The following is a 16,956-nucleotide window of genomic DNA, read 5'->3' as shown; positions in this document are numbered from 1 at the left end:
AAACTAACTTTTTCACATCAAAACTCAGCTTTGTTAGAAGTAAGTCACAGTACTTGAATTAGGAATATAATTTGTCATTAATAATTTCTAAGTAAATTTCTTAACAACTGAAGGAAAATCAAAAGTAAAATAAAAATTTAATGAAGAAGAAATTGATTAAATTTACACTTTAAAGTCAAGTTCTAAGTTCGAAACTAGAGGACTTTTGTTAAAAATCTCCGCATACTATTCTAATTAGGATTATAACATAAATTTTTTTCAAACATAAATAGGTTCCTTCCCCGGAAAGCTTAATCCATTTAACTGCAAGAACTCTCTTGATGTGCCTTAGACATATCAGTAACTTGAGTATAACTGTAATAACATAGAAGGAGTCTTTTTTTTTTTCTTTTTCTGCATTGCATGAATAGAAATCATAATTATTTTATATGTGTTTACTACTATTAATTTTTAACAGAAAGAACTTGCGTTTTACCATATTTTTCTGCTTATTAGTATTTCCTGAAATATTCGTATTTCAAACTTAATAAATTTACATTAAAATTCCTCACTTTTACTCCGTTAAATGGAATGTCGAGGAAACGAGTGAACTGCTAAGCGAATAATCGCTTACGTCCAAGAACAGAAAGGTAAACTCAAGAAGGGTTAATTATCCTTTATTCACTCCAAAATAAGATTAACAGTTGGTCCCTTTCTCAGGGCGTACAGCAAAGCCTCGACTAGGGCTTAAAATGTAAGAAATAAGAACTAACTAATGACTAACTAAAGAGATTTACCCAAAGCTAACGCAGTTCTAAACTAGTTGACCCGTAATATTAAATTAGCCACCGAAGCTATCAAAAGTCACGTAATACGACCAAGCGTAGTAACAGATTACAGAGACGTAGTCCAAACGCAAACGCGCGCTACTCGGGAATCCTAACTCTCTCTGTCGAAGTCAGTTGAACTTAACTTAAATACTACTCTCCTTCTCATTTGCATTCAACACGATTCTAAAAACTCGAAACTCGTTCTGGTAGGGAGTTGTATGTTGAAGCTAGGTAAGAGAGGAAAGATGCTTAAAACAGGTGTTATAAAATTTAAATATATCTTACAAATTGAAGTTTTAAACATAGAACTACGTAATCACAGATGAGAAGCTTAAATGATCGACAGGTTTGTCTGTTTCTGACGAATGCGTTAAGATGTGTTTGGATTATGGAAAAAATAATAAGATTAAATTTTCAAATATAACAATTGTTTTTTTTAGATATTAAGATCCATCGCATATCATACCGTATTATTTTAAATAACAATTAATAATTAACCAATAAATTAAAATTTAACTTACATGTTTTTTAAATCTTTTTGGAGAATGTTCGTTACATTATCTTATACTACAGTATAACTCCGGGTATCTGAACTCCGACTATCTCAATCGCTTTCAGAATTTTTCAGAATCAACTGAAAAAGAGAAGGCTATAAGGTGTTTCTCCCGCCTTTCTAGCGTACCTTCGTGGTGTAGTGGTTCTGCAAGCTGGGCCGGTATTCTAGAGGTCCGTGGTTCAATTCCCTGCAAAGGCGTTTGCTAATTTTTCATCTCTCTGGCTTCGAAAGTGCCCTCTGGCTTCGAAGTTCTCTATAGTGGTGCCCGAACTAAAAGGGTGTTGGATGAGGATTCTCCACGCCCAGGATTTGGCGATTGGGTCCACTAAAAACCCCTAGTCGCCCTTTAAAAGGGGGAGTATATAAGGTATTTCTCCCGCCTTCCTAGCGTGCCTTCGTGGTTTAGTGGTTCTGCAAGCTGGTCCGGTATTCCAGAGGTCCGCGGATCTATTTCCGGAGAAGGCCTTTGCTCATTTTCCATCTCTCCGGCTTTTCGAATTAACCTAATGACTCTACAGTGGCGCCCGAACTAAAAGGGTATTAGATGAGGATTCTTCACATACGGGATTTGGCGATTAGGTCCACTAAAAACCCCAGTCGCCCTTTAAGAAAGGGAGTATATAAGGTATTTCTCCCGCTTTCCTAGCGTGCCTTCGTGGTGTAATGGTTCTGCACGCTGGACCGGTATTCCAGAAGTCAGTGGTTTGATTCCCGGCGAAGGCGTTGCCAATTTTTCATACTATTTTCCAAATAACCTAATGTCTCTACAAGGAAAAGGAAAGAAAGAAAAAAGCAACTGAAGAAAAGGAAAGGGAAGAGACAGGAGAAGATGACGATGACGTGCCACTTGAGGAATTAAGAAACATTCTTTTGAAAATTCCCGGATGTTCAGAAGTTAGTGCTGGAGGATACAGCAGAATTCGATGGTGTTTGATTCGTTAGACCCTGGGTTTCAAATTCTACATGATTACGAATTTATTAAAAGTGTGAGAAGAGAAAGTGTCGAGGGACAAAATGACCTTAATGTCAAAGATGAAGCAGATAAGGGACCATCAGTTGGTGAAGCGTTGCCGGCCTTGAAACTGCATTCTAGTGGATGGAGCGTCAGCCCGAGTGTGACCACATGCAATTTCTCATTGTCGAGCGGGTGCGCGACTTGGTTGCCCGAAAACGGATGAAGACAAGCTTAAACAGCTTACTTACAGAAAGGACCGAGATGTTCAGCAAGCAATGACTTTCAGCATTTCTAAATACGCTAAATAACAGGTACATAAAAGTGTTGCTTTTTCATTTTAATTAATTAAAACCTCTTTTTCTTTAAAAGCAGTTTTTTTTTCTGTACGTAGGCCCTTTCTTCTTAAAAAAGTCCAATTATCCGAATGGGGTCCGCTCCCAATTGATTCGGATAACAGGAGTTCCGCTGTATTCTGATAAAAGTAGTCAAACAATTTTCCTTTTTTTGAATTCACGAATAAATAAATTTTAAACAATCAGTTATTAAATAAGAAGAAGTTTACTTTAAGAAGTTTACTCCAGCTCTGATAATATAAAACGCATGGACGTAAGCAAATTTTAATGCAGTGGAAATTATGAAATTTAATAAAAGGGTAATTATTAATAATTTTGAGTAAACCGTAAGTGCAATGACGTAATCAAATGGTAATCAAAGAAAATTTATGTAAATTTCGCAGGATATTTTAAATTTCCCTATACTGCTTTACTAAATGAATCTCTAATGCTGAAGTTATCTACGCAAAATTCTCCTTTTGAAAAAATGAATTGTTTTCAGTATTTATTGATTTTTTTCCATGCGTGATTAGTAGAATGTCCAAAAGCAAACATAAACTGGGTAAAAATAGCTCATCAGGTGAACTTTGCAAAGCGAATGTTCTTTTTCATATTCTGACGACGTTTTTGTGCATTGTGTGTATGCAATTACTTAATTTAAATTCTGGGAATTGAAATTTTTAACATGACTGTGTTTTTTACTTCCTTGTACGAAGTAAAAAATCTGACGTGTACACCATATGACTTCCTTGTACAAAATATTAAATTATACGCATTTTTTCTTGCATTTCATTTAAACTTATTGGATTGAATTAAATCTATTTCGCCGACAGCGCATAAACCATAATAGAATAAATGCTTCTTTAAAATTCACTTTATTTGTTTACCATAGCGACAATCTGGAGCTAGGTTCACTTAACAGTATTATATTCCGTTCATAACTCAGAATGTACAAAATTTATATCATTTAAAGAATTATCTAATCGTTGCCACATGTTCTATTTAAATACTATAATAAAGCTAGAAAGATGTATAAAAGAAATTAAGCAAACAAAACAAAAAAGAAATTTTTCACAGACGGTTGAGTATTTCTCATTCAATTAATTCAGTTCTCATTTTGCGACAAGGCAAAAATACATAAAAACTCAAAATATCTGTATTAAAAATTACGAAGTAAATCTTAAACACTTACTTCCTCGAAAAAATTCCAGAAAGGATTAAGCATGATTTAATTCGCAATAATAAATGAAGGCGTTATCTTCGTTGTTGTGAAGCTAAGTTTCTCTAGATTGGCAACAAATCCACTATCCTGCTGTTTCAAATGTAAACAAGCAATGGCCGCCATAAGAAAAAAAATATATTAGGCTTAACCGCACTTAAACAACTTTAAAATTGTTGATAATTCTAAAAATATTCCATACAGACCTACTAAATAACCGGAAGATAAGAACATAATTCAATCATTTTTAAAGCAAAAAATATACAATTTACAAACATATAAGAGTAAAGAAACTGAGATCACTGAGCCGGGTAACAGAGCGGATATATATATAAATATGTTTATATACGTTTGGTGCGGCCGATTGCAATCAAAATGCGAGGGGCACATCTACATGTTATAGCAGTCCCATATACAAAATTTCAACGTTCTGAGGCTACTCGTTTTTTGAGTTATGCGAGATACGTACATACGTTCGTACAAACGCCACAAAAAATTCTCTTCAGAATTCATTTTAAAGCAGATTTATAATTTTTTTGGAGGAAAAGAGTATTTTATTCTGTCCTTACGTACAAATATCACGCAAAAACATCCTTAAGTTGCATTCAATAGCGGTCAAAATAGATATTTTCTTTGAAATATGCTGCCTGAAACTTTTCGCGATTACAATACTTCCTTTTTACTTCGTAAGAACTGTAATCGCCAAAGTTTCAGGCAGCATATTTCAACGAAAATATCCATTTTGACTACTATCGAATGCAATTTAACGATGTTTTTGCATGACATCTGTACGTAAGATTGAATAAAAGACTCTTTTCCTCCAAAATATATATATATATATATATAAAACTGCTTTAAAATGAATTCTGAAGAGGATTTTCGTGGTGCCTGTACGTGCATACGTACGTACATATCTCGCATAACTCAAAAACGAGTAACCTCAGAACGTTGAAATTTTGTATATAGGATTGCTGTAACATGTAGATGTGCACCTCGTATTTTGGTTGCAATCGGCTGCAAAAAACATACATAAATATGTTTATATATATATATCCTCTCTGTTACCCGGCTCAGTGATCTCAGTTTCTTTACTCATATATGTTCTTAAATTGTGCTTTTTTTTTTTTTTTTGCTTTAAAAATGATCGAATTATGTTGCTCTTATCTTCCGGTTAAGGTTTTTATGCCTTTAGTAAATCTGAAAGCAATATTTGTAGAATTATCAACAATTTAAAAGCTGTTTATGTGCGGTTCAGCCTAATTTTTAAATAACATGATGGACATATTTGTTTACATTTTAAACAGCGGAATAGTAGATTTGTTACCAATCTAGAGAGACTAAGCTTCGCAGGAACAAATATAACACCTTCATTTAATATTGCAAATTGAATCATGCTTCATCCTTTCTGAAATTTTTTGAGGAAATAAGCGTTTAAGATATACTTCGTAATTTTTAATGTAGGTATTTTGAGATTTTATGTATTTTTGTCTTGTCGGGAAGTGAGAACTGAGTTAACTAAATGAGAAATACTGAACCGTCTGTGAAAAACTGTTTCTTTATTGTTTTATTTGCTTAATTTCTTTTATACATCGTTCTAGATTTATTATAGTATTTGTATAGAACATGTGGCACCGTTTAGATTATTCTTCAAATGATATATAAATATGTTTATATACGTTTATAAGTCAAGAAATGAGGCTATTTTTTCAATTCTACTGTTGTTGTGAACTTACCAAATAACTTCAAAGTTGTGGGTACTTTGTTCTTTAAAGAAGGTACGAGAAAAGAAAGCCGCCCAAATGAGATAGTAGTTAGTGATTCTGACTGCCGTACCGGAGGGCTGGGGTTAGAATTCCGGAGAAAGCATGGGTGTTTACAAATGTGAAGTATCTTTGCGGCATGGGGGACACTCTAAATATATGACGAGGCGAAAGTTCTCTAGTGTGGACTGGTGGTAGAGGAAAAGAGGTAGGAGAGAGACCCTCGGAGCCACCCCCCCCCTCGGGATGTTGTCGCTCAAAATTAGGGTGGAACTAAGCTAAATTGTACTGTCACCTATTTGGTGTCCAAGGATTTTGTCAACGACAGGCGTTATCTTGTACTCTTTGTTACAAAGAATTTTGAGGGCTCTGGTGTCAGAGTAATAATAGCAAGATTATAACAGACTAGTTTCTTATAAATATTCCACGTGTGATCCTTTTGTAAGAAGGCAGATGAAATAGTCAAATAAGTATTGAGTAGGCCCCCTCCCCCGCCAAAAAAAATACCTAACCCAAAGCAAGTAGTCTCTCATATCTGGTTTGATTTTTAACAGGTGTCGGTATGTTCTTATGAACCGTTTCAGCAGCTATTACGATGCGTTGTTTTGGATCGTCTAAACTGGCAGAAAATGGAAAAGTAAAAGTCCTTTAATAGTCCCCTTGGTCCTTTAATATGCTCAAAAAGCAGTCACATCATATGAAATACTACCTTCTTAGTGCCAAACATGCTTGGTTTGTTGAACGGCCAATGGAAATAAATGTACCATGTAGATTTTTCATTTATACCATATTCTGAAACAATGCTGTCCAAGAGTAAAAAATGTGTTTTTGCATATTAAAATAATTAAAAGCATTTTTTATCTGATTAGCAGCCATATTTCTTGACTGACGAGATACTGATACCACAAAAATAAACATGAGCAGAAGGACATAAACACTTTCTATGTACAACGATATTGAATGCTTCATGATTGAAGGAATATTTTCCAGCTTATAAGCTTTCTTTCTGTATATTTCTTTTAAGCCAACCCTGTATTTTTAATATTTTGAGTCCAAAGGGGTTTTGTCCCTGTGGACTATTGTTTTCGTTTTGCGATTTTGCGTCGAATCACTCTGAATCTCCGTTTCACTTTTCAAACTGTTGCCACCCAATATTATCGCCCTCTATTATATTTGAAGAAGTTAAATAATGAAGAATCTGCATAAATGAATGAATGTATGTTTCTCGCATTGTGATAAAACAACGGTACTTAGAACCATCAAAATTTGAATGACGTAATCCTACTGCGAATATGGGTATCTGGATGCCCAAATTTGAAATTTGGAATTTGGTTTATGATCGATTTCATATTTTGTAAAACTTTAACGAATTTTTGATTAACCAACTCAAGGATTTTGAAGCGAGCCGCGGGAACGTAGTACAGAAAAAACATTTTTTATCTCCAGCGCGCGAAACTGTGTATCCGAAATTCTAAAGATAGGCTCATTTTAAAATTATTTTGCAAAATTGCTGTTGAACTAAATATTATGGGTTAAATGCGAAGAACATGATATATAATAAATAAAGGTAACTCACAACGCGTTAAAAAACGCTTTTTTGGACGTAATTTAAAACCTGAAACCTTTTAGTTTTTTAAAATTAACTAATTAATTAATTTTTAATTTGCGCCTTTTTACATTGGGGATCAACTTGTTCAACAACGTAGTCTGCTGCGTTTTGATCTCTTTATAACTTGTTTTAGTAACTAAATATAAAATTTTTATTGTTTATTCTTCGTTATGATGTTAATAATATTTCTTCTTTGTTACACTTATCGGCGAGTGGCTGATAATGCAAAAGTCTAAGTGTTGAGTATTAAGTAGAAAATGTTTGCGTATATCTTTTCTCAGTTATAAAAGGAAAAAAAAAATTAAACATGACTTCTATAACTTGAATAACATATATTCTATAACATGAATTCTATAATTATCATATTTTTGTTAAAGTTAGTAAAAATATATTGACACGGTACGTATAAGAAGCTCACTTGAAACATTAATACAATTAAAATTTTGTGAATTTATAAGCTGATAATCCAAGAATAATATCCAAGTGCAGAAATTAAGTCATTTTAACTATGTGAATTTCTTCTCATTCAACTTCTATTTTGCATAAATAATTGTTTTTATATCAAACATGATGGACTTTACGTGGATGTTTGTTACGTGTACCATTATTATTAGACAAATTTTCTTTCACCTTGTAAGGTACATTTTAATTTTATAAGAGTTATTTTAATTTAATTGTACTTTCCTAACGATTCTTGTTTCAACTTACAGTTCCCTACCAGAATGAGTTTTTAGAATAGCGTTGAATGCAAATGAGTAAGAAGTAGTATTAAAGGAAAGTTCAACTTATTTCGTGAAAATTTCGTGAAAAAGAGCTAAGAATCCTGAGCAGCGCGCGTTTGCCTTCGGGCTAAATTTCTCTAAGCTGTTAATATGCTCGGCCATATTACGTACCTTTCGATATTCGTCGGCTAGTTTAAATTAAGGGCCAACTACGTTAGATACTTGTTGTGGTAGCTTCGGCTAAGTCTCTTAGTTAATTTAGTTCTTATTTCTTATTTTAAGTGAGTCCGAGTGAAGGCTTTGTTGTAAGCCCAAGAAAGGGGCATACTGTTCATCTTATTTTGAGTGAAATAAAGGGTAGTTAATCCTTCTCGAGTCTACGTCTTAGTTGTTTGAACTCAGAAATAAGTCCCTAACAAGTTCATTATCCTCCTCAACGTTCATTTTAGTTCAAAAAGAGTAAGGAACTCTACAAATTGTACCAGTAAGCATCCAAACAGTAGTTTCAGATATAAAAATTTCTGCCTTTTGTTTATAACTAATCTCGCTTGCGAAAAAATGTGGGTGCTTTTCCGTTTCGCCGGCGCAAATCTCGCAAAGCAGACTTTATTGGCGACAGCACACAGTATACACATAAAAAATGTTAACAAATGTTAGTTCTAAGAAATTTTTATTTTGAAGGTATAAACATTTTAATATCACTTAAAATTTTGTAAAAAGACAAAAAATTTGTAAAAAGACATTAATTTAAGAATTTACTATGCTTTCATGGTACAGCACCCTGATTCGTAATTTCTTATCACGTGACCTTAAGTGATCTCATCTCCCGTAAACTACGCTACAAAAATCTAATTCTCTCAGTAATTATATACATTAATTTCAAGCTAAATCTTAATTTGGAATACAAGTTTAAATTCGTTTCGTACGAATAGCTTACTGCAAAATTATGTAAAATCGCAGCGCTTTTACTTCGCTAGTTCATTCTCATTAGAATGGATGAATTTAACCCTTAACTTTGCCTTTTCTATATTTTCGCCTTCGGGTGATTGCATCATAATTGACTTAATTACCGCGAATGGCGTTAGGGTATAAAATTGAACTATCTAGATAAAAATTATATGTAATTGTATACCAGTATTGAAAGAAACAATTTTGGCGACTTTATCGCTTGCGCCGGCAAAATGGAAAAGTACCAAGTCTCTTAACTGGAACGAAGATTTTTAACTTTCATTATTTGAATTGTGTGCTTTAAATCTATTTACATCTAAGTCGAGTGTTTACTAATTTTACCAATCATTATTTATCATTTACAGTTAGTTTTCTGGTACCTTCTTTGTGCATGCAAAATAGAAATATATTCCAATTTATTATAACTGGCCTAATTTTTAACTAAATAAATATCATTTTTAAAAATAAAAATTTAGGATTTTTTAGTAAAATAAGGCAAAATATAAATAGCATCAAATTAAAAAAATAAACCACGATAAGTCTTTTAAAATATTCTGTAGATTTGAAAAGCTTTAACGTTAAAAAAAAAAAGAACAAACTTTCAATGGCATAAATTTATCACTTCATTTTTTGATAAGAACTCTGATTTTTGCCAATAAATAATTAATTTTTTCACACTACCCTTTCTTGGTTTAGAATTTCGAGCGAAGACGTACTATTTTAGATACTGAAATTATAATTTATATAAAAGGTAATGATTTAGTTCATTGTATAGCATGGTATCATCACTGCGTTTCTTAGATTTAGGGACTAACCTGTACAGAAGCATATCTTCTGGGCGAAGTGGAGCAGGGTTTGGCTTAACCGGCGCTTGGCCGGTTTGTAGGCGTGCTAGCTTTCCGTACGAAGCATCTTTAAACGTCTTTGTACCAGAAGCAACGTAAGAATTCCCATCCGTGAGTTCATGGAGCTCAGTAATTAGTTGACCTTTAAGATCAAACATGTACCGAACTCCTTGAGGTATTTTCAGACGTTGACTGAGATAATCACAAAATCCTGCCAAATTATGAAAATTTTTGCCTGGATTCACACTAACTCTAGTTCCTGGAAAGTATGGATCCCCATTACGGTACACCGTAACGACCAAAGCTTTCGGCACTGTACCTGACGGTCCTATAGGTGGTATACGCTTTCGACCGTATCCCACTTTGATGTCGAATGCGCGTTTGTCTCCAAGATCTCCCAACGAGCGAACTGCTCTTAATCCAGAGCTGCTCTTCATGTTTGTCTTGTTGTAGTAGCTGTATTGGAATTAACATTAAATATGAAACAAGCCACAAGTAACCATTACATGACAGTCATCGCATTGTTAATTTGGTATAATTACACTTTGATGATGGGATAATTTCCAAGTTATCGTTTCTAAAGCAGGTATCCAACTTGTCAAAGAAGGACATCAACATGTTTCTAATACTTGTTATTCATCTAACTCAAATGAATCTTCACTAATGCTAAAGAGAGTCAAAATGTCTTTTTTCCAGTTATGTAGAAGCAAAAATATTTCCAGTAAGTGTACATAGACACAACAGATTTAGGTCTGAATCTCGTGTATTACTTGAACACATTTTAATACACACGAGGATTTCAAGGATTTGTTGACATGTGGGTCATCAAACCAGTTACGTCCTTCACCCATCGTCGGCATGGTGAAAGGCAAAGTTTGTCGAACGAAGCTTTCTAAGAACATTTTGCGCGTGAAGCTCTTACTTGCGCAATTAACTGGTGCGTCTCAACCAATAACATTTGGCAGATATTTACTGGTAAGTCAAGTTATCGTTTTTGAGTAATATGGCAGGCAATGGCGCGTGGTTATTTTTTGTTTCCATGACAACGTAAACATGAATCTGCGTGCAGAGGGGATTCGTGACTGTCTGCATTGCACTTGCGAACTAATGAAATCAATGTACGGAAAGCTTGAAGGTTAAAAGCATTTTAACGATTGCCTAAATCTTGTTTATTAATAGAATATCAATGCATTTATTATTTTGATTGATATATTATTAGATAAGCATTAATTTATTACAATTTGTCTATTAAATCTTATGAATATGTAACTTTAAAACACATTTTTGGGGTACTTAACAAGTTAAAGGCTGTTAAATCAGTAAGTTCGGAATACTGTTAATCAGCTAATTAAAATTAGAGTACTTAGTAAAGATAACCTTAAGAAGAAATTTGTTATATCTTCGCATATTAGGTACACGTCCACAGATATAATGAAAAATAGTTAAAAAATATTTAATAGTTTATTTCCTAATATGACATTATGATAAAACAAAGGTACCCAGAGCCATCAAGTTTTGCATAACGTAATCCTCCTGTGAATGTGGGCATCTGGAAGCCCAAATTTGGACTCTCATCGAATTTGTTTTATGATCGATTTCATATTTTGTAAAACTTTAACAACTTTTTGATTAACCAACTCAAGGATTTCGAAGCGAGCCATGGCAACGTTGTAGAGAAAAAATATTTTTATCTCCTGCGCGCGAGACTGTTTATCCGAAATTCTAAAGATATGCTCATTTTAAAATTATTTTGCAAAATTGCTGTTGAATTGAATTTTATGGGTTAAGTTCGAAGAAATGATATTTAATAATAAAAGGTGTAGAAACATTAGGATTTTTGGAAGTCGGAGAGATGAAAAATTAGCAAACGCCTTCGCCGGGAGTCGAACCACGGACCTTTGGAATACCACACCAGCGTGCAGAACCACTACACCACGAAGGCACGCTAGGAAAGTGGGAGAAATACCTTATATACTCCCCTTTTTAAAGGGCGACTGGGGTTTTTAGGGGACTCAGTCGCCAAATCCTAGGTACGGAGAATCATCATTCACAAACCTTTTAGTTCGGGCGCCACTGTAGAGACATTATGATTTTTGGAAGTCGGAGAGATGAAAAATTAGCAACCGCCTTCGCCGGAATCGAACCACAGACCTCTGGAATACCGGCCCAGCGTGCAGAACCACTACACCACGAAGGCACGCTAGGAAAATGGAAGAAATACATTATAAAGGTAACACAAAAATGTTAAAAAACGCCCTTTTGGACGTAATTTAAAATCCGAAATCTTTCAGATATTTTTTTAAAACTAAATCTGCGCCTTTTTACATTGGTGATCAACTGTTCAACTCGTTCAACATACGTAGTCTACTGCGTTTTGTTCTCTTTATAACTTGTTTTAGTAACTAAATATAAAATTTTTATTATTCGTTCTTCGCAATGATGTTAATAATATTTCTTCTTTGCTATACTTATCGCGAATGGCTGATAATGCAAAAGTCTAAGTGTTGAGTATTAACTAGAAAATGCTTATGTATATCTCTTTGAACCTAAATGTTGAAATATATCATATCCTTTCTTGTACCTTTTTTTTTTTTTTTTTTTTTAATTTCAGGATTTAAAATGTCAAACATATTTAACTTACAAGCCAATCCTGAAATTAAAAGTAAACAACTACGATTTAATTTAAAATAAAGATAATTAATTATACACAAATTGAGGTCTTATTGATAATATAAATGAATCATGAATTTTTTTGTAGCTTTCATCAAATATTTCTATGAAAGTTATAAATAAATCCCATGTTAGCTTTAAGAAAAACTAAAATTTTAAACCCTATTTTTTGTTATTATACCGGTACTTATTTTATAGGCCATTAATTTTAAAACACATTCAAATGGAACGTTTTATTTTAGAGCGGTTCGTTCTATATTATATTAACACATCTTTTAATGTACACTCTGCAAAAAATAAATAAATAATAATCGTGGTCGACTGACAAAATTTAATTTTGCGTTTTTCATGTCCCGAAAGCGCGACTTAGGATTTGTATTAGATTTATATGTAGGTAACTTGATATTTTGATACAAAATCTTTTTTTTTTTTTTTTTTTTTTCTTGAAATGACATATCGATTTTTTCCCACATTTCGACTCTACGATTCAAATTATGACTAAATATTAAATTTTAAAAAAATTGCTGAGAAACTTAATGAGAAATTTAAAATTTATCTTGTCTCACATTTTCCCGTTTCCCGCCAAAAATAATTCACTTGGCGAAATTCTTGATTTTAAGGTTACCTATTTTCCTTTCCCTTTCGTTGTGCAGAAACGGGGAAAAAGCTGCATTTTTCATTCTTTCAAATAATTTTAACAAACTGCGTAAATCCCATTTGGCGTATTTCTACTTATAACAAATATGCCAAATTTCAAAACACATACGTATATATAACTTCATGTATATCATGGGAAATTTTGAATAAAAAACTATTTTTTTGCAGGTATGCCTAGAAATAATCTACTTTAAGGTGATGGACGAAATTTTACAATTCATAACGTTTTTCGAAATATTTATAAAAATTACTAAAATATATACCGATTCAACTAACATCAAGGAGCTAAAATTTTGAGAGCTAATCTTTAAAAACTACTCATGCGATTTTCATAAAACTTGGTACTTCGGCATAACTTGAATCGTAGAATTGAAATATGGATAAAAATTGGCATGTCGTTTTTAGAAACAGTCCCATTTTGTGTCAGAATACCTATGTTAGAACAATTCTATATATAAATTTAATGTCCAAGTCTACCCCCCCTTTTTTTTTCTCTAGAGTGTTCAACAGCTTATCTCACCTGTTGAATGTTCAGTTGTAGCATCATTAGGTTTGTCGAAAAAGGAAATATGAAAAATGCGCAATAATCTCGTTAGGATTTGAATTTAGAACCTTCTGACTACTAGCATTATGAGCTTCTAATTATATCAGCACGCGGTAAGAAACGTTTGGTTTATTTACTTTTGGCAAAGTACTCGAAGGCTATCTGCCTAACTGAAGGGATGATTTCGTGGAAGACCTTCTAAGGAAAAAAGGCTCATATACATTGTTTTGGAAAACAATTACGAATGAAAAAAACAACTTTTCATATTGAATCTGGTTTTTATTCTGGCAACTACTAGAAAAGAGGAATGCTAACAAGAAACAATGAGTTGTTAACCTTTTTACTTCCTTGTACGAAGTAAAAAGGAAGTATTGTAATCGCGAAAAGTTTCAGGCAGCATATTTCAACGAAAATATCCATTTTGACCGCTATCGAATGCAATTTAACGATGTTTTTGCATCATATCTGTACGTAAGGACAGAATAAAATACTCGTTTCCTTCAAAAAAATTATAAAACTGCTTTAAAATTAATTCTGAAGAGAATTTTTCGTGGCCTCTGTACGAACGTATGTACGTACGTACGTTCGTGCGTACGTACGTATCTCGCATAACTCAAAAACGAGTAGCCTCAGAACGTTGAAATTTTGTATATAGGACTGCTATAACATGTAGATGTGCACCTCGTATTTTGGTTGCCATCGCCAGCACAAAACGTATATAAATATATTTATATATATATCCACTGTATTACCCAGCTCAGTGATCTCAGTTTCTTTACTGTCATATGTTTGTAAATTGTACATTTTTTGCTTTAAAAATGATTGAATTATGTTTTTTTATATCTTCCGGTTAAGGATTTTATGCCTTTAGTAAATCTGTGTGCAATATTTTTAGAATTATCAGCAATTTTTAAGTTGTTTAATTGCCGCTAAACCTGTTTTTAATGGCGGCCATTGATGTTTACATTTGAAACAGGAGACTAGTGGATTTGTTGCCAATCTAGAGAAACTTAGCTTCGCAACAACAAAGATAACGCATTCATTTATTATTGCCAATTAAATCATGCTTAATTCTTCCTGGAATTTTTTCGAGGAAATAAGCGTTTGAGATTATGTATTTTTGCCTTCTCGCGAAGTGAGAACTGAATTAATTGAAGGAGAAATACTCAATCGTCTGTGAAAAACTGTTTCTGTTTTGTTTTGTTTGCTTAATTTCTTTTTACATAGTTCTAGCTTTATTATAGTATTTGAATAGAACATGTGGCAACGTTTAGATAATTCTTTAAATGATATACATTTTGTGCATTCTGAGTTATAATATGAATGAAATATAATACTGTTAAGTAAACCTAGCGCCAGAGTGTCGCTATGGTAAACAAAGTGAATTTTAAAGAATGCATTTATTCTATTGTGGTTTATGCGCTGTCGGCGAAGTAGGTTTAATTCAATATAATAAGTTTAAATAAAATGCAAGAAAAAATGGTTTTCTTAACAGTGGTATCTCCAATCTTAGATTCTAACTTAAACTCATGATATTCTCGGAATTATCTTATCATGAGTCCGAATACTTTAAATCATAATAGTCTAGTACAAGGTTTCTCAACCGGTGGTGCAAATACCACTGATGGTAAGCACGAGAAAAATAGGTGGCACACAAAGAAGCAAAGTATTTTTAACTATTAAATTCAAAAATTAAACACCCCAACATCCTGATTTAGATTTTTCTCTAACACTCGTAAATTTATGCAATCAGGTTTGTTCAAGAGTGGTGGTAGTAATACTTTGTAGTGGTGGTACTAAAGGTTCTAGATGGTACGCGTTAGTCAAAAGGTTGAGAACGCTGGTCTAGTACGTATGTGTTCTACTGGCGACCTTCAGTGTCCGTTAATGCAGTCCGCATAACAGAAAGATGCAAGACAATATAAGTGTACATGATAGTTAAATTTGGAAAGGAAAATTTTGTTTGGATGTATATTAGTTGCCAAAATACGAGTAAAACAAATTTGTTGACATCTCATATTAAGAGCAATACTTAGTTGACTCTCGGATACTTTTCTTAGCCACAGCACTTAACGTTATCTTTGTTTCGGTGTATTTCCTAGGTTCGGTGTATTTTTTAAAATTTTAAATATGAGTGGATGACGGGGATTCATACGTAATCCAAGCATTCGCAATAAATTACGTGAATTCACGCACAATAAATACACCAGAAAGGTACACCAGATTAATAATGCTGAAGTTAAACTGGAAAAATAACAATATTTATCATCATAACTGGTTTTATTTGTTGTTCACTGAAAATGCGTAAGAATATAACAGAACATGTTATGCTGCGGTCGTTCTTAGAATATTGAAGTATACACGTTTCGTCTCAAAAATAAATATTTATTAAGTACTTAAGTTAGTCTTATGAAATATATTCTTCAGTTATGGACATCCAAATGTGCTTGGTGGTCTTCCCAGCTCAAGGAAACGGTAGATAAGTGCTTTCAGGAGGGGATTGCGAATGCGACAACAGTGTCCAGAATAATCGTCAGATAATGAGCTAGTCAGAGCAATACCGCCATAGAAAAAGAAAGCGAAATCAGATTTCTCATCTAGAAATATCGGATTTTGATAACCTATCCAAGAATCTCTCCTGTAAATGTAAGGTCCAGAATTTGCATCATAGACCTTATTCCAGTGAGGTTCACCTAAAAGCTCACATACCTGTAAAAGAAAAGAAAAATATTTACGTAATGTAACATGTTTAAAAATGCACTAAGCAACTAGATCTTCAAACGTGAAAGCATATAACAAACTGCTCCTTTTGTAGAGACATTAGGATTTTTTTGGAAGCAGGAGAAAGTAAAAATTAGCAACCGCCTTCGCCGAGAATCGACCCACGGACCTCTGGAATACCGGCTCTGCGTGTAGAACCACTACACCACGAAGGCACTCTAGGAAAGCGGGAGATATACCCTATAATTTGATCTGATTAAAATTATTCAGAGATTTAAAAAGTGTCAAAGCCGTTTTTGAACTTTATTTATTTGATCTGATTAAAATTATTCAGAAATTTAAAAAGTGTCAAAGGCGTTTTTGAATTTTATTTATGTATTTACTTTTGAGTAGCACCGCTCAAAATTGCCGATTCATAAAATGTATATGAAACTATAGCTGAAACCTTGATTACAACGGAAAGTGTATGGATGCGAATGCTTAGTGGAGCAAGAAATCATACCGGTTTTGGTTTTTAATTCCTTTCACGAAGTATTGTGTAAGGTTCTATCCTGTGTACTTTTAAGGTACAGTTAAAGTTGAAGAATCTTAAGAACTGGTAAGCGAATA

At 33.3% G+C, this 16,956-nt stretch overlaps 2 protein-coding genes and 1 long non-coding RNA gene across 6 annotated transcripts in view; 1 reads left to right on the top strand and 2 right to left on the bottom strand.

Annotated features, from left to right (window-relative positions):
- The window catches only part of LOC118197612 (echinoderm microtubule-associated protein-like CG42247), a 31,306-nt gene extending 20,579 nt beyond the window's left edge, over positions 1-10,727 (bottom strand). For all 3 annotated transcript variants that reach the window (XM_035369140.2, XM_035369138.2, XM_035369137.2), the window contains exon 1: positions 9,726-10,727. In XM_035369140.2, coding sequence (XP_035225031.1) covers positions 9,726-10,192 — 467 coding nt within the window. In that variant the 5' untranslated portion in view covers positions 10,193-10,727. The remainder of the gene's footprint in view (positions 1-9,725) is intronic.
- LOC146995211 (uncharacterized) overlaps positions 1-16,956 on the top strand; it is a 361,401-nt gene that overhangs the window by 216,769 nt on the left and 127,676 nt on the right. The gene's annotated exons all lie outside the window — the stretch shown is intronic.
- LOC118197613 (putative chitinase 10) overlaps positions 16,001-16,956 on the bottom strand; it is a 95,926-nt gene continuing 94,970 nt past the window's right edge. For both annotated transcript variants that reach the window (XM_085825919.1, XM_085825920.1), the window contains one exon: positions 16,001-16,335. In XM_085825919.1, coding sequence (XP_085682045.1) covers positions 16,054-16,335 — 282 coding nt within the window. In that variant the 3' untranslated portion in view covers positions 16,001-16,053. The remainder of the gene's footprint in view (positions 16,336-16,956) is intronic.

This window comes from Stegodyphus dumicola, chromosome 10 (genome assembly GCF_044657685.1).
Source record: "Stegodyphus dumicola isolate Sdum_Otavi_A_Nest chromosome 10, ASM4465768v1".
Lineage (NCBI taxonomy): Eukaryota > Metazoa > Arthropoda > Arachnida > Araneae > Eresidae > Stegodyphus > Stegodyphus dumicola.
The sequence above is the reverse complement of the archived record's forward strand: the minus strand, read 5'-3'. Positions and strand labels throughout refer to the sequence as shown.